The 18,133-nt window shown below is 44.7% G+C and overlaps 1 protein-coding gene across 1 annotated transcript in view; it reads right to left on the bottom strand.

The window, feature by feature from the left end:
- Nucleotides 1–1,654: 1,654 nt before the first annotated feature.
- Nucleotides 1,655–18,133, bottom strand: part of LOC142584695 (decapping and exoribonuclease protein-like) — a 380,948-nt gene continuing 364,469 nt past the window's right edge. Inside the window, exon 8 of the mRNA XM_075694890.1 lies at nt 1,655–11,396. Within this exon, the coding sequence (XP_075551005.1) occupies nt 11,285–11,396 (112 nt within the window). The 3' untranslated portion in view covers nt 1,655–11,284. The remainder of the gene's footprint in view (nt 11,397–18,133) is intronic.

Raw genomic sequence — 18,133 nt, 5'->3', positions numbered from 1 at the left:
TTCCACTAATTTATCGTTTCTTTATTTCATTTATTCAGCACAAGTAATTTCCCCTATGTTGTCCTTGGTGTCAGTGTTTGTTGGCTTCTAATGATATGACTAATAAAAATCGGGCCCCTCGGTCCGATTCGCAAAGCAAAAAGTCGATCCTTTATTTCCAGGTCGGAAATATGTATAGAAAAGAGAGAAAGAAGGAAAGAGGGACCATCAACGCATGCGCGGAGAGGCGCATATGGCCCCGATTGGGTTATCTGCAGCACATGCAATGCGGGCAGGCCTTTTTCAAGGCACTCGTGAAGCAAGATGTCCGTCTTCATGAGCTTTGAATGCGCCGAAACAAATGGGCGCAGAGGCCCGTCCGCTCTTGGCAGCCAGCGTATGCCTGCGCCAGTGTTGACTGTAGAACCTTACAGGTCTGGCAGTTCATGGGTCAGGGTTTGTGGTTTCAGTCTGTCACAAAAAAATCCTAACACTGCCCTCAAGATCGCAATCAAAATGACTGAAACTAGCAACGCCGTCATGTGAGATTAAAAAATCATCCACTTATCTAGAAACATTTACAACGCTCCTGTGATTCAGCATGTCATTGAGCTTTGTGTCGCACATAGCAAGATACAGCTCACTGAGAACACAGGGGCAATGGAAGACGCTATGCGCACTCCCTGTCTTTGCATAAAAAACTCCGCCGTTCCAAGTTGCGCGCGTGGATTTTAGTTACATATTCAAAAGCTCTAAAAACCACCAAACACTCAGGCTGACGCCCTATAACTGCTGATCCCGCCTTCAACCCATGTAAGAAAACCTTGGTGCGCTAAAAAGTAAAACCGGTCTGGAAGACGCCTCACCCTAATACAAATTAAAATTTATCTCTCTCTTACTGTATTTTTATTACGCAGGAGATGCGTAATAAAAATGCATTAAACTTACGTGGTGACTATAAAAATGAAAAAGGAACACTTAGCCTCAGCTACTTTGTGGTACTTGTTAGTGTGGAGCCAACACTACCCGCTTTCGACAGTGTGTGCTGGGAAAGGGTGCAGATTGTGTAGTTTGTCCTCGCACTTCGCCCCTCGGTAAATAGGCCTATGCTGCTTGCTTTACACAAACACCTCTTAAAAAAACACAAAATGGCGCCGAATAGCGAACTACTTGCGAAATGCTTCGCTTAGCATCTGTTCCCACAGTGCGTGGAATCTGCATAGTTTATTACGTCTCTTTTTGTTCAATTCATTCATGTACCATTTCTCGAGCGCACTCGGTACCTCCTGCCCCGTTCCTTATACTCAACCAACAACGCTCTATCCTCTGACTTCTTGTTCATTTCCGTAGTGGGTCGGCGCATTTATATAGGGAAAAAGCAGGGAAGAAAGCAAGAGTGTTGGTATGTGCCACTGAATTCAGGGATCTACATCTATATGTACAAGTTGGTGGTCCTCGATGTGAGGGAATGCTGTTGTCGCAGTAAATGACTTCAGAGCCGGAAGAATAGCTGTAGTCAGCTGTTTCTTCAAGTGCTTCCAAGTGCTTTGAACAAGACAACCTCTAAGTACAAAAAAGAGGTCTCAAGTACTTGCATTCGGAGAACGCTGTAATTGAATTATATAATTAATTGAACAACATGGATAAGTACGCTCTTCAGTAAGGACATGACAAACACTTTTTCAATGCTGTTGGTTATTTGCCAAAGCTCACATTGTCTGCAACAACAAGAAAACGAAGTATTAGGAACGTCGGGATAATCGATTTAATAATTACACTGCAAAAAGAAAGAACAAAAGAAACAGACATTTGCATAAAGGCGAATCTCTGCAGAAACACAGCGCGGAAACTCAATATTATATAAAAAAGAGAGCGGGACGAGGCGGAGAATCCTTGGGTAGACCGGGAGATATGAATAGCATCTGAAGAATTGCACGAAGAAAACTGCTACTCCAGTCTCCGAGAGATGGTTATTAAGTACAAAGTTTAGCTTGTTTAATTTATATAAGAGCCCTTTAAAGTGCACTGCCGCATTGAATGCCTTTGAAAAAAAAATGCAGGGACGAAGCATTTACCTCACGGCCTGAACCAAGAGTAAGAGCGACGCAATGAGTGGTACAGAAGAGCTTCTTGTTGGGCTGGTTGGTTTCGATGCTGACGCATGGTTCTTAGGGCCACAGTTAAAAGGAAAAGAGGGAAGCGCTTCATATTTCCTCTGCTCTTTCTATTTCTTTCCATTGCGGCGCTAAAATGCATGCCTCAAAAAAGGTGAGTGTTGTTGCTAAAGCAGCGGCGAAAAATTAGGCAAGATGTTATTGAACTTAAGGAAGCTGATGTCGTGTTTGTAGATCTTGTGATTCTGAGAGCTTGTATGCTTGGGTAGGAGAGGTGGGCGAATATCAACTTTTTCGAATACGAATCGAATACGAAAAGTAAGTGTTGGATATAGAATAGCCGAACGAGGACGCAAATATTTACAGCAAGAATATTTATTTTATTTTAATTACGTAACATGCCTGTTGTGACTAAGACAAAGACGAAAGCTGACTATCAAGGACAAAGGATCAATGTGAAACATAAAATGACTAATTGCAATAAAAAAAAGCTGCACGAATAGGCGAAAGATAACTTGAGAGCCCATTTCCAAACAAGATTTTCAAGAAAGAATGGCTGCTGTATGATTGGCTTTCCAAAAACGCCAAGTGAATGGTTGCAAGAAGAAAAAAGAACAGAAATTAAAAATAACAAAGATCTGCTGCATGAATTGTGAGCCGTAGGCACAACATGGCCACTTGTGAGAAACATACCGCAAACTGTAGAATAAAAGATAAAATGGCCACATGTGACTGGACCACCATAAACACAAAAATTGACGAGCCATTCCACTCTGTGAAGGTGGTTGACCAACAGAGATGCTATAATGGTATACAGTATGTTGGTATGTAAGTGTACATATAATTATGTATATGACATTTATGCAAAATACAAAGAAATACACAATCATTTGTTTTCCTTCCTTTTTGTGTTATCTTTTCGACACCGTTCTGCAGACGCAGGTGTTGTCGGCGCAGCTGCGTCGTTTAGACGCAGGTGGCCGTTAAACCGAGCCTCGACGCGAACGATGATATGCGTTGACCGGGGCGCACTCCAACACAGTGCACGAAATAAAGCACATTTCTTTGTGATTTGCGAATCAACATACTTCCTAGTTAATTAGCTGAATCAAACTTAAGAGAACTAGAGTTTTATTCTAGCGGTATATACATGGGGCTGTCCGTTTCCCTCGCGTATAGAAGCCCTTCTATTGGCAGCAGACGGGAATTCCGCAATATTTACAACCTCACTATGAACTACGTAATTGTAAAAAGTAGATGAAAGTCGGCGTAATGTTAGAGTTGTCTTAGGGACTAATTCTCATATAATTTGTTTCGGGATAGTTTCGATAAAACAAGAGTTACAGCTGTTTTCTGTAACCATACTACATCCGTAGGTGCCCATGTTTTGATAGACGGGAATTCTGTAACGTTTACAACTTCATTGTGAACCAACTAATTATGACAAGTAAATTATAGAGTCGTCTCAGCAGCCAATTTCAGTATGCTTTTTTCCAAGATACCTGCATTAGATTGAGAGCTACAGAGAATTCACGAGAAAGTTGGATTTCCCACAAGGTGTTTTCTTAAAATTAAATAATTGGGTTTTACGTGCCAAAACAACTTTCTGATTATGAGGCACGCAGTAGTGGAGGACTCCGGAAATTTTGACCACCTGGGATTCTTCAACGTACACTTAAATCGAAGTACACAGGTGTTTTCGCATTTCGCCCCATCAAAATGCGGCCGCTGTGGCCGGGATTCGATCCCGCGACCTCCTGCTCAGCAGCCCAACACCATAGCCACTGAGCGACCACGGCGGGTGAGGTGTTTTCTGTTCGCCGCCACGATTTTGCCGTAGAATAGCCATAGCCAGCTTCGCTGTAAAATGACAGACTGGAAGCAAAAATCGCAGGTTCTAATGTGCAACCTTTCGCTGCGGAACCGTAAACTTCCATTGCCGATTTTGTTTCAGCATTGCTTCGAGAACTTTGTTGTGGCGTCGTTTCTGATAATCTGCAGAACTTTATGAAGGTGCAGAACAGTTTACCAATCGGCTATTACGGAAAAGTTGGTTAGTTTTGAAGATTCCAGAATGCCGAAAAATTCTTTTCCAACAGGAACTCGAATATTCAAGGGGGTAGTACTCAATTTGTATCCGAAACTTAGAATATTTGCCCACTCCTATTCGTAAGTAGATCTTCATTTCAGCAAAAGATTGTTTCTGGCCAAGGATTTGTACATAAGGTTTATGTTGCGCGTACCACCAATTAACTTTATATTGCCCCTAAAATTAAGGCTCTGGTTACATTGCAAAAGCTAACACCATTTTAGGGCTAAGAATTTCTCAATCTCGACACACCACCGATTTCTCAGCAGTTTTTCTTTTGCCACCAATTCTGCAACATTAAAAGACTCCCGGTTATCAGCCCAAAACTGATTTCCAGTCATGAATTTTCATTATCTTGCTAAGCCACAGTACATTATTTCTGTATTCTGCATATTATTCTTCGGCCTACTCTTACACTTTCTCAGCTAAAGTCCTCAATCGATTGTTGCAAGTCATCTACAGCGTTTCTGAACAGGACAGTGTCATCTGCAAATTGCAGGTCTCTGACATTACTGCGGAGTATGGTAGCGCGAAGTAAACGAACACCAGACGACGTGATGAAGGCGAGCACTAACTTCCAACTGTTGCTTACTACTGTGAAAGAAAACTCGGAAAACAAAACTAAGCAAAAAACAAACAAAACGAAGAGCAACTGGTAATGGAAGATATGAAATCGAAGGGGGAAAAAGCAAAGGAAGATCTTTATCGCCTGTCTCGTGTGCCGCCGCATCCCAGGAAATTCATTTCTCCGTTCAATAGGGATACTGTTTGCTTACGCATGAGCCATGCTTGTGTCGCATCTTCGCAGCTTCAACGATGATCCGCGAGCGACCGTCCCTGTGTCTCTACCAGGTGTCCCACGTAGCCTGAGCCAAACTTTAAATAGATGCAAATGCCACGTGGCTGAACGGAACCAAGGTAATGTTCGCAGTTGCTTGGAGATAATCAGATTATTTTTTGCACTCCGCTTAATTACATAATTAGTCTTTATTAATAATCCACTTCACAAATATTACAAGATTAAAAGTGTCAATGAGAAAATTGTAGAGCAGCACGAAATGCTCCCGATAAAGCTTTAGGTTCTTTACGTTGCTCAATACGTGCTACATAAAAGTGTTTTTACAGGTTTCAGAGAAGCCTATGGATACAGGTAACGTGCCTCGAGCGGCCTGCCACGCGGCCATCTTTCATGTATTCGCGTGCTTCTTTTGTGACTGGAAAAACAGTTTTATGTAGCACGCATTGAGCAACAGAAAGCTGTACCGGGAGTTTTTCATGTTGATTTACAATGAGCCATCCGAAGACACGCGCTGTCAACCCATTTCGTGAGCGTGGATGTCAAGTAACGAGGCCCAGCAAGCTTCCTGGTTCAGGTCCAGCTTTTACTTGAATTCTAGCTCATCTAAGTTGTTTTTTTCTATTAGTAATACAATCTAGCAACTATGTATGTGGCAGCAATGATACCATCCTTGATATCGATTCAGAAAACACACAGCTCAAAGCAACTTTTTGCTTCAGAAATTGTATCTGTTCTTGGGAGATGCGAATCAAAAAGGGTTGTCGATTCTTAGCAATTTCATCTTATCTTGAAGGAACAATCGACCGCTTGGGGAGCACGCGAACAACGCCCACAATTAAAAAGGTGGAGCACAGCATTGTCGTTTGTGCAGGTGTTCACCGGTATTCGAGAACATTACAGTATGCAGACAGAGAGACGACCGCACCCACATGATCATGGAGGCTGCGAAGATGCTACACGAGCATGGCTCATGTTAAGCAAGCCGTCAGTGTCTCTGTCGGACAGATACACTGACGGCTTTCCCGAGAACTGATGCTGCGAGAAAAAAGATATGAAGGTGTTCCTTAGCATTTTAAAGCGCAGTTCTTAGGCGGCCGTTCCTGCGGCGAGCGTTGGCGTTGTCCTTCGTAACCTCGCGAACGAGCACAGCGAAAGATGAAAGCGAACGCGGAGCGCAGCGGGAGATGAAAGACGGCGATTGTGAAGACAGCGTGAGGAGGAAAGCTGAGAAGAAGGGTATGGCTAAAGCGTCGGAAGAAAATCGTAGTACCGCGCAAGACGGGCTTTGTGGAGACGATGGCTACGAGATGGTGCCAGAGTAGCGCACGTCGTCTGTATGGAAACAAAGCGCTGCATGAGTGGAGGTCTGTGTGCTGCTTCTGCTGTGAATTGCGCTTACGCGTCACCCACGCGCGGCCTCTCGCGATCTCCCGATTGGCGACGCAGTGGTGCCACATTTCGCTCCGTTTGCAACGTGCCGCACGAGAAAGATTGTCCGCGCCAACCAATATATTGCGAAACGAAAACAAGTTTGAGCTGCTCTCAAATTTTGCATTAGGGATCGCAATTTTTTTCACCCTTTCATATTAATCCGAAAGCATTATACTCATGAAGCGGAAAATCCGGCGAGCGTCCGGCGTTAACATTCGATGGTTCCAAAGCCCACGTGGCCAAGTGATGAAGTCACGTTCCCGGCGTTGGGACTGCTGCGGCTCGCACTGTGAAATCCCACGGTGAACAGCTACAACGTCGGACGGACGCCGTGGCCACCCCCCCCCCCCCCAAAGAAAAGAAAAAAGAAACGACTGGCCAATTCAATATTTGAGTTGACCACGTTCAAATCCGACCTGGTTCACTCCAAATATTGACTCGGCACACCCTAAAAAATTTGGGTGGCCCACCCTAAAAATCGACTTTACCCAATTCGAGCACATGATCAGGTGAAAACTATCGTGCGAAAGAGACAGCAAGCTTAAGTGACCCCATAACTTTTCCCCTATCTTCGATTATCAGTCTTCTTGGTTTTGTTTGTATTTCGCGTTTTTTCCCGCTCCACAAGAAACCCCAGTTGGAAGTTATAGTCTACCTGAATCGTCGTCCAGTGGGTTTTGCGCTACCATTCTCGATTGTAGACATGATGTACAAAACAGCCCAAGTCGCTACCATCCTAAGTTGCTTAGATGTTTCATGCTGATTCTCACACTTAATCCTTCCTAGTCTAACAGCTTGAATACTTTTTCTAGGCATGCATCGAATATAACTGGATTTACAGGGTCTCCTAGCCTGACCCCTTCATTCACAGGCATTTTCCAGATTTTTCTGCGAAAATTTAAGGTAGCTATGAAGTCTATTCAAATATTAGCCAAGATATCGTGCTTATGATGTACATAAGGTGGGGCATGGTTAAAGAAAGATAGCCATAGAATATGGTGTTCACATCGTCTTTTCAGCTAAAATCTCGTTAAAAAGATTTGCAATCACGTCAATAGACCAAAGCAGGTCTTCAAGGCCATTCGCCGCATGAAACACACGAGGCAGCTCGTGGCATGCTCGGTTATTCCACTTCATCATCATCATCAGCCTAGTTACACCCACTGCAGGGCAAAGGCCTCTCCCATACTTCTCCAACTACCCCGGTCATGTACTAATTGTGGCCATGTTGTCCCTGCAAACGTCTTAATGTCATCCGCCCAGCTAACTTTCTGCCGCCCCCTGCTACCTACGCTTCCCTCCCCTTGGAATACACTCTGTAACCCTTAATGACCATCGGTTATCTTCCCTCCTCATTACATGTCCGGCCCATGCCCATTTCTTTTTCTTGATTTCAACAAAGATGTCATTTACCCGCGTTTGTTCCCTCACCCAATCTGCTCTTTTCTTATCCCTTAACGTTACACTCATCATTCTTCTTTCCATAGCTCGTTGCGTCGTCCTCAATTTCAGCAGAACCCTTTTCGTAAGCCTCCAGGTTTCTGCCCCATATGTGAGTACTGGTAACACACAGCTGTTATACACTTTCCTTTTGAGGGATAGTGGCAACCTGCTGTTCATGATTTGAGAATGCCTGCCAAACGCACCCCAGCCCATTGTTATTCTTCTGGTTATTTCAGTCTCATGATCCGGATCCGTGGTCACTACCTGCCCTAAGTAGATGTATTCCCTTACCACTTCCAGTGCCTCGCTACCTATCGTAAACTGCTGTTCTATTCCGAGACTGTTAAACATTAGTTTAGTTTTCTGCAGATCAATTTTCAGACCCACCCTTCTGCTTTGCCTCTCGAGGTCAGTGAGCATGCATTGCAATTGGTCTCCTGAGTTACTAAGCAAGGCAATATCATCAGCGAATCGCAAGTTGCTAAGGTATTCTCCATCAACTTTTCTCCCCAATTTTTCCCACTCCAGGTCTCTGAATACCTCCTGTAAACATGCTGTGAATAGCATTGGAGAGATCGTATCTCCCTGTCTGACGCCTTTCTTTATTGGGATTTTGTAGCTTTCTTTGTGGAGGACTACGGTGGCTGTGGAGCCGCTATAGATATCTTCCAGTATTTTTACATATGGCTCATCTACACCCTGATTCCGTAATGCCTCCATGACTGTTGAGGTTTCGACTGAATCAAACGCTTTCTCGTAATCAATGAAAGCTATATATAAGGGTTGGTCATATTCTGCACATTTCTCTATCACTTTATTGATAGTGTGAATATGGTCTATTGTTGAGTAGCTTTTACGAAATCCTGCCTGGTCCTTTGGTTGACAGAAGTCTAAGGTGTTCCTAATTCTATTTGCGATTACCTTAGTAAATACTTTGTAGGCAACGGACAGTAAGCTGATCGGTCTATAAGTTTTCAAGTCTTTGGCGTCCCCTTTGTTATGGATTAAGATTATGTTAGCGTTCTTCCAAGATTCCGGTACGTTCGAGGTCATGAGGCATTGTGTATATAGGGCGGCCAATCTTTCTAGGACAGTGTTCCCATCATCCCTCAACAAACCTGCTGTTACCTGATCCTCCCCAGCTGCCTTCCCCCTTTGCATAGCTCCTAAGGCTTTCTTTACTTCTTCTGGCGTTACCTGTGGGATTTCGAATTCCTCTAGGCTATTCTCTCTTCCACTATCGTGGTGGGTGCCACTGGTACTGTATAAATCTCTATAGAACTGCTCAGTCACTGGAACTATCTCATCCATATTAGCAATGATACTGCCGGCTTTGTCTCTTAACACATACGTCTGACTCTCGCCTATTCCTAGTTTCTTCACTGCTTTTAGGCTTCCTCCGTTCCTGAGAACATGTTCAATTCTATCCACATTATACTTCCTAACGTCAGCTGTCTTACACCTGTTGATTAACTTGGAAAGTTCTGCCAGTTCTATTCTAGCTGTAGGGTTAGAGGCTTTCATACATTGACGTTTCTTGATCAGATCTTACGTCTCCTGCGATAGCTTAATGGCATCCTGTCTAACGGAGTTACCACCGACTTCTATTGATGCTCATAATGGTGCCCAAAGATTGTCGTTCATTGCTTCAGCACTAAGGTCGTCTTCCTGCGTTAAAGTCGTATACCCGTGCTGTAGCTTGATCTGGAATTCCTCTATTTTCCCTCTTACCGCTAACTCATTGATCGGCTTCTTATGTACCAATTTCTTCCGTTCCCTCCTCAAGTCTAGGCTAATTCGAGTTCTTACCATCCTTCGTCACTGCAGTGCCCCTTGCCGAGCACGTCCACATCTTGTATGATGCCAGGGTTAGCACAGAGTATGATGTCGATTTCATTTCTAGTCTCGCAATTCAGGCTCCTCCACGTCTACTTTCGGCTATCCCGCTTGGGGAACAAGGTATTCTTTATCCGCATATTATTCTGTTCTGCAAACTCTACTAATAACTCTCCTCTGCTATTCCTAGAGCCTATGCCATATTCCCCCACTGACTTGTCTCCAGCCTGCTTCTTGCCTACCCTGGCATTGAAGTCGCCCATCAGTATAGTGTATTTTGTTTTGACTTGACCCATCGCCGATTCCACGTCTTCATAAAAGCTTTCGACTTCCTGGTCATCATGACTGCATGTAGGGGCATAGACTTGTACTACCGTCAATTTGTACCTGTTAATAAGTTTCACAACAAGACCTGCCACCCTCTCGTTAATGCTATAGAATTCCTGTATGTTACCAGCTATTTCCTTATTAATCAGGAATCCGACTCCTAGTTCTCGTCTCTCCGCTAAGCCCCGGTATCACAGTACGTGCCCACTTTTTAGCACTGTATATACTTCTTTTGTCCTCCTAACCTCACTGAGCCCTATTATATCCCATTTACTACCCTCTAATTCCTCCAATAACACTGCTAGACTCGCCTCACTAGATAACGTTCTAACGTTAAACGTTGCCAGGTTCAGATTCCAATGGCGGCCACTTACGTGCGGCCGAAAAGTACATTGGACAGACGGGACGCTTCCTTAACATCTGCCTTAGGGAGCAACAAGGTTTGATCAGGAATTCAACAGGCTCGAATATGGCCGCACATTCACGAAATTGTCCATGCAAACCTTTGTTTAAAAAAAAACGATACAATGTATAAAAATGGAAACCAAGTCAACTGCGAGATTGTGGAAGCCTACTTCATGCGTGTCAACTCAGGCGCATGCGTCTGCCAGACTTCTTTCTTCCTGCATGACAAAGAAACGAAGTTTTTGAATGGTAAGATAGGATAACACCCTTTCACCACTGGTACGTGTCACTTCTTCACATGATCCCATTCTCTGCGTATTCAATCACTTCTATGGAAAAAATAAAGCAGTTGTTAGTCCTGAGTTCGTATCGTCTACGTCTCTTTGTCCTTCGTCCGGGTTGCGCTGCCCACCCCTAGGAATATGTTCAGTCACCAACTTGACCAGCTTACTGTGTCAGTTTAAGATATTCACCTATGCTTTCGTTACTCCTTTACTACGCAATGCCTCCAGGACTACTGGTATTTCTAATCAATCGAACGCGTTTTCATGACACATGTAATAGCATTCATATATGTTGATTAAACTTCACAGATTTCTCAATTACATGATTTTTGACATGAATGTAATCCTTTACAAAGCCAGCCTGTTCTTTGATATGAAGCTAAGTCCTGCCCTCATGGTATTGTAAAGTATGTCACATGTTTTGTAAAATAACGAAAACAAAGTAATGGGCGTATCATTTTTCAATTCTTCAGCGTCTCCCTTTTTATAGATTTATACGATGTCACAATTTTCCCAAGACTCTGGTTCGCTTAAGGTCATCAGTTGTAAACTTGAAGTCACGTTCCTCGCTAGCTCTTCAAAACTCATTCAAGAACCACTCTGGAAGGACTTCGTACTCTCCAGGAGCATCGAGGCGTTTGCAGGTCACTCGTTCCCAGGAGGGCTCGTATCTGAAGAGATAAACCACCCTAGAACAAAGACAAAGATGCAACATATGAGAGAAACTCACCAGCGTTTGCGAGTACAGAAGTATCTATCACAGAACAGTTAGAATAAGTGATAAAAATGAAATGGACTGCAGTCTGTCGCCCTCTCTTCTTGAGGCCGCCGACAGGGCCGAGTCGGAGGTGTCACTGACTCTAGAAAGAAAGGCTGAGTTGAAGCCCAAACTTCAAGTGTTATTTAGAATAAAATTGATTTGAGATTGCACACTCTCATTCTCTAGCGCCTGCTGAAAACAGTTCTATGCATCTACGTTATCGAGTGATGCCCATACGACAGATACTTGTAGAAGTACCTTTCTACAGAAAGCTTTTGCCTTAATTTTTTTCTACACGCGGACACGATAACGGGGACAATAGCCCTTAACAGCGTCACCGTAAAAAAGGCGATTACGTCACCATCGCCGCGTCATGGTCACAACAAAAAAGGAAAATAAATAAAGTAAATACATGTACTCGTAAATAATAGTGCAATAGTACACGATTCGTAGCGTTAGGAAAAAAAAACTGTTGACGTGAGCGTCGCTGCGTCAAGCTCGTAACAAAAAAGGAAAATGAAGAAGTTAATACATGTACTCGTAATAAGAATCCAATAGTAGATAATTCCTAGGGATAAGAGAAAATAAAAAAAACTGGTGACTTCACCTTCACCGCGTCAAGGTCGAAACGAAAAAGGAAACTAAAGAAGTCAATGGATGTACTCGTAATAACAGTGCAATAGTAGATGATTCGTAGGGTCAGGAGAAAATAAAAAAACTGGTGTAGTCACCGCGTCATGACCGTAAAGAAAGGAAAATAAAGAAATTGTACTCGTAATAGTGCAATGGTAGATGATTCGTAGCGTTGGTAAAAAACGTGTGGCGTCGTCGTCGCCGCGTCAAGGTGGTCACATAGAACGAAAATAAATAAGTTAATACATGTACTCCCAATAACAGTACAACACTAAATTATTTGTAGCGTTAGGAAAAAATAAACACTGGTGACGTCGCCGTCGCCGCGTCAGGGCAGTAACAAAAATGAAAATAAAAAAGTTAATAGATGTACTCGTAATACTAGTGCAATAGTATATGATTCGTTGTCGCGTTAGGAAAAAATATAAACTGGTGACGTCGGCGGCACCGCGTCTAGGTCGTAACAAAAAAAGAAAATAAGGAAGTTAATACATGTATCCTAATAATAGTGCAATAGTAGATTATTGGAAGTGTTAGGAAAAATTAAAAACTGGTGACGGCGCCATCGCCGCGTCAAGGTCGTAGCAAAAAGAAAATAAAGAAGAGGAAGCTTTAGCTCGGGCCCAACTCCGACGCGGCCTATTCAAATACATGTAAAACGCAAAAACACGTTTCTGAAGAAACCGCCGGGCCGATTTCAATGAACTTTGGTGCATTTAAGAGACTAAAGTAAATTATAGTGACTGTTAGAAGTGGAATTTCGATTTAGGGCCTGAATTTTATAAAAATAAATTTCAAAAATTCAAAAGTTCGAAAGAAATGGAAGCACAAAGTTGACAGATTAATAGATCTGCTTCAAAAACAGATGTCTCGGTTCTGTAAACGGTATCCATTAGATTATTCAAAGCGGACAAGTTTGATATGTCAATTTATATCCTGCTTGAATTTGATACGTTGTATACAAGGGTTCTCTGAAAGTTGCATTTCCATATTACTGAATCTTTTGAGAACCATGTGTGGCATATGAATTTTGTACGCTTTAGATGTGCTATTAGATGGAATTCACTTATTTGTGATATCGTTTGTCATTGCCGAGTTACGGAGTTGTAAACTTGATAGCTGCGTTTTCAGAAAATTTGTGATTTTTACCAATTTTCAATAAATAATGGACGACCTAATTCAAAAATTCGAAACCAACAGTCACTAGAGGCTAAATTTTTCTTTTAAATGCAACAAACCCGGTTAAATTTGGGGCAGTGGTTGTAGAGAAAAATGAATGCTCGTTTTACGTGTAATAAATAGGAGCACGCGAGCTAAAGCTTCTTAATTCATGTACTCTAATAATAGTGCAATAGTACATGATTCGTAGCATTGGAAAGGAAGGCAGGAAATCAACTTTATTCGAGGTCCTGCAGGCCACGAGAGCTTTGGGCTCTCATGGAGTGGGCGTCTCCCACGACGGAACCGGGGGATTGAGTTTCCTGGTGGCGTCGTGGACCTGCTGGACGGCCCAGAGTTGGGGAGCGAGTTCTTCGCTCCGGATTGCTTCTTCAAACTTGCGCTTGTCCGGTTCGGAGTTAATGTGAGCTTGCGAGCACGGCCAGAGTAAATGATATACGTTAAGGGATCTATTGCAATTGGTGCAATAAGACTTGTCGTAGAGCTCAGGCATGGAATGGTGTAGTCTGTTTTGCGTGGGGTATGTGTCTGTTTGTAGCATTGTGAGTGTAACCGCTTGTGCTCAAGTGAGCGCGCGGTGTGGCATGCTATACTCTCTACGTTGTAGGTAGTAGTGTTTAGTGATTTTATTGGATGTAGTGGGGGCGTCCTTGTTCTCCGAGTGGTCGGGTGAAGCAGCGCGGTCTGTAAGCGCGCGCGCAGCCTCGTGGGCCGCCTCGTTAAGATTGGGGACGCCGCCTATTTTTGGTCCTAAGTGTGCCGGGAGCCAGTATATGACGTGTTTCTTAATCTCTTTCTTTGTAACAATTCTGAGTGCCTGTGCCCAGACCGTGCCCTTTTGGAAAGCTCTGATAGCGGCTATGGAGTCGCTGTAGATATGGCAGACTGTCGTCGGTGAGCGCAACAGTGATCGCAGCCTGTTCGGCCTGTTCAGGCTTGCTAGCAATTACCGTGGCTGCATATCTTGTGGATCGGCGGCCGTCCACAACCGCCACTGCAAAAGCTTTGTTTCCCGGGTATGCCGCCGCGTCCACAAAAGCTGAGTGTTCGCGGTTCGCCGAGGCTTGGTTAAGAAGGAATTGTCCTACCGCTTGTCGTCTTGCCCTGTTGTTTTCGGGGTGTACGTTTCTGGGTATAAGTCGGACCGTTATCTTGGCGCGGATGTCCCTTGGGAGGTCCGCAAATTCTTTTTCTATCTCTCCTTGAGCAAAGCCTAGCTTCCCTAGGATCGTGCGCCCCGGAGGCGTTGTCGAAAGCCTAGCAAGCAGGGCGCGCTGCTGTGCTTCGGCAATTTCTTACGGAGTGTTGTGCATGCCCAGGTGCCCCAGCTTCTCGTTGCTGGTGCTGGTGGAAGGCCGACGGCTTGCTTGGTGATCTTTCTGATTTGGGCATTAAGTCTGTCTCGTTCGGATCGTGACCAAGTGAGCATTGCCGCAACGTATGCGAAGTGACAGTTGACGAAGGCGTGCATGAGTTTGATGAGATTATGTTCCTTGAGGCCCCTGTGTCTATTGGCAATTCTTCTGATGAGCACGATCGCGTTGTTGGTTTTAGTGATGAGCTTCTGAACCGCAGAGGCATTGACGTCTTTAGCCGCTACGATCAAACCCACGACTCTGATTTTGTCGACGGACGGTATGGCGTGTCACGAATTGGTTCGTGCGGTAATTTTCTGATTATAATCGAAGTCTGGCGAGTATGTCCTGCGGCCGTTCTGCGTTGGTCTGCGTACGAGCAGCTCCGACTTGGTAGGCGAGCGTCTGAGTCCTGTGGGAATTAGAAATTCTTCCGCGGTGTTCACTGCTTCTTGCAAGATGTCCTGCACCATGCCCGGGGATCCTTTGGAGACCTACATGGTGATGTCATCTGCGTGTATGGTGTGGTCGAGCCCGCGGATCTGTCCGAGTTTCTCAGCAAGTCCCGCCATGGCAAGGTTGAATAGCATAGGGGAGATGACCGAGCCTTGGGGGGTGCCCTTGTTCCCCAGCAAGAGTGTCTCCGTGGAGAGGTCGGCAGATCGGAGCGTAGCCGTCTAGGTCTGGGTCTGGTTCTCATCCCAAAGCCCAGCAAGCCCTCGGGCGTCGCGAACCTCAGACCCATATCACTCACGTCGTCCGTTGGTAAGGCGGTGGAACACGCCGTTCAGAACAGAATCTCCAGATTACTCGAAAACAAGGGACTGTTACCACACACCCTCATAGGATTTATACCCGGTCTATCAACTCAAGACACCATGATTTTAGTCAAGTATCAAATCTTTGATCACCCCATTAGAAACGCCAAGTCCATTATCGGGTTGGATGTCGAGAAAACGTTCGACAACCTCTCTCATCAATACATTGTGGACACCATTTCCAAACTCAGCCTCGGAGCTAGATTCCACGCGTACGCCAAGTCATTCTTGGATAATAGCATAAGAAAACATTTAAACTGGTGACGTCAGTGTCGATGCGCCAAGCTTGTAGCAGAAAAGGAAAATAAAAAAGGTAATACATGTACTCTTATAGTGCAATAATAGATGATACGTAGCGTTAGGAAAAACTAAAAACTGGTAACGTCGCCGCGTCAAGATCGTAAGAACAAAGGTAAATAAAGAAGTTAATACATGTACTCGTAACAATAGTGCAATAGTAAATGATTCGTAGCATTGAAAAAATAAATACTGCTGACGTCAGCATCGCTGCGTCAAGCGCGTAGCTGAACAAGAAAATAAGAAATGTAATGCCTGTACTCTAATAATAGTGCAGTAGTAGATGATACGAAGCGTTAGGAAAAAATAAAAACTGGTGACATCGCCATAGCCGCTTCAAGGTCGTAACAGAAAAGGAAAATAAGGAAGTTAATACATGCACTTGTAATAATAGTGCAATAGTAGATGATTCGTAGCATTAGAAAATAAACACTGGGGACGTCAGCATTGATGCGTCAAGCTTGTAGCAGAAAAGGAAACTAAAAAAGGTAGTACATGTACCCTCATTATAGTGCAATAGTACGTGATTCGTAGCGTTAGGAAAAGATAAAAACTGGTGACGTCGCCATCACCGCTTCAAGGTCGTAACAAAAAGGAAAATAAAGAAGTTAATACATGTACCCGTAATAATAGCGCAGTAGTAGGTGATTCGTAGCGTTAGGAAAAAATGAAAACTGGTGACGTCGCCGTCACCGCGTTAAGGTCGCATCAGAAAAGGAAAACAAAGAAGAGGAAGCTTTAGCTCGGACCCAACTTCAACGCGGCCTGTTCAAATACATGTAAAACGCAAAAACACGGACGGACGGACGGAAAGAACTTTAATGGGAAACGTTCCTGCGAGGTTGCCAGCCCGGGCTCAGGCCACCCTGGCATTATGTGCGGTGAGGCATAGCCTTTCCACCGCTGCCCGGGCCCACTGGATAGCCCATAATTGGTCGTGTACTTCCGAGCTAGTCAGAGCGCTTAGCCAGCGCTCCTCAAGAAGGTCCGGTTCTATCTTGTCCTCTACATATACTGATCTCATCTGTGTGCATTTCCATAAGATGTGTGCCATGTCTGCGTGTTCATGCTTGCAGAGCTTGCAGCTCGCGTCTGGGTATTGTGTTTAATTTATTCTGTTTAAGTGTACTGGGTTTCGGAACGTTCTGGTTTGCAACCTTCTCCAATCTGTTTCTTAAGACCTGTCGAGTTGTTCGTGGGGTTGTGGGTATGCTCCTTTTTGTTTCGTGCAGTGTGTCAGTATGTCGTGGTACGTGACCAGTCTGGCCCTGTCGTGTTTTATTGCTTCTTCGTCGCCGTCGCCTTCTCCGTTTTCATCGCCTCCGTAACAGTCCTTTCCCCTTCCCCGGGGGTTGCGGGGTGTTGGGTCGTCACTGTCCATGCCACGGTGGGTTAGTTGTCGCGCGGCTCGGTGGGCCTTCTCGTTGAGGTTGGGAGGGGCATTCATGGGTTCTTCTCCCATATGTGCCGGGATCCATTTGAGGTATTTCGATGTAATTTTGTCGTGCTTAAAGTCTTCTCTGTGGTTCAGGATTTCGGCCGCCTCGGTGGAGACCCAGCTCTTTGTGAAGTTCCTAATAGCCGTCTTGGAGTCGCTGATTATTGTTCTGTTCTGTATTGTTGCCGATAGCTGATTACAGCCAATGCGATTGCCGTTTCTTCCGCTGCCTCCAACGATCTGGTCCTTACGGAGCCCGCATTCACGGTCCTTCCTTTCGTGCATAAGACCGCCATTGCGAAGAAGGAGCTACGTTTGTCAGCGCCGACACCACCATTGTCGTCCCGGCTTCGGGGGTACCGCGCGGTGTCTACGAAGAGCACCCCCTCCAGCGCGCCGTGGTTTTTGAGAATCGTTTTCGTGCGGCATTTTCTTCTCTCGACATTGTGCACGGGGTGCATGTTCTTCAGGATATTTTCCGTGTTTATTGCGGCTTAGACGTCTGGGTGAATTTGCGTCTTGGGGCCGTTGATTCCGTGGTAGTTTACGCCGATCTTTTCCACGATTTCTCTGCCCGCCTTGATTCCGGAGAGTCTTTCGAGTTGCGCTATCCTCTATGCTTTCGAAATTTCCTCCAGCGTGTTATGCACCCCAAGTTGTAGTAATATTTCATTTCTTGTGTATTGGTGTGACTCTGCTGTTTTGTACGCTTTTCTATTGAGCGTGCCGATCTTTGTCTTTCTCAGCGTTGTTCCAGTGGACGAACGCCGCCACGTACGCGACGTAGCTGATCGCGGAAACCTGAACGAGCCGTACAACGTTTCTTTCTTGAATGCCCCTCCTGTTGTTGGAGACTCTATATTAGCCGAATGGTCGCCGTGACTTTCTTTTCCGGGCGTGCTATAGTTTCTGTGTTTGTTCCCCTGGCTTCGATCCAGAGACCCAG

Source organism: Dermacentor variabilis, chromosome 6 (genome assembly GCF_050947875.1).
Source record: "Dermacentor variabilis isolate Ectoservices chromosome 6, ASM5094787v1, whole genome shotgun sequence".
NCBI lineage: Eukaryota > Metazoa > Arthropoda > Arachnida > Ixodida > Ixodidae > Dermacentor > Dermacentor variabilis.
Note: the sequence above shows the minus strand (reverse complement) of the source record. Positions and strands in the feature narration are given on the sequence as shown.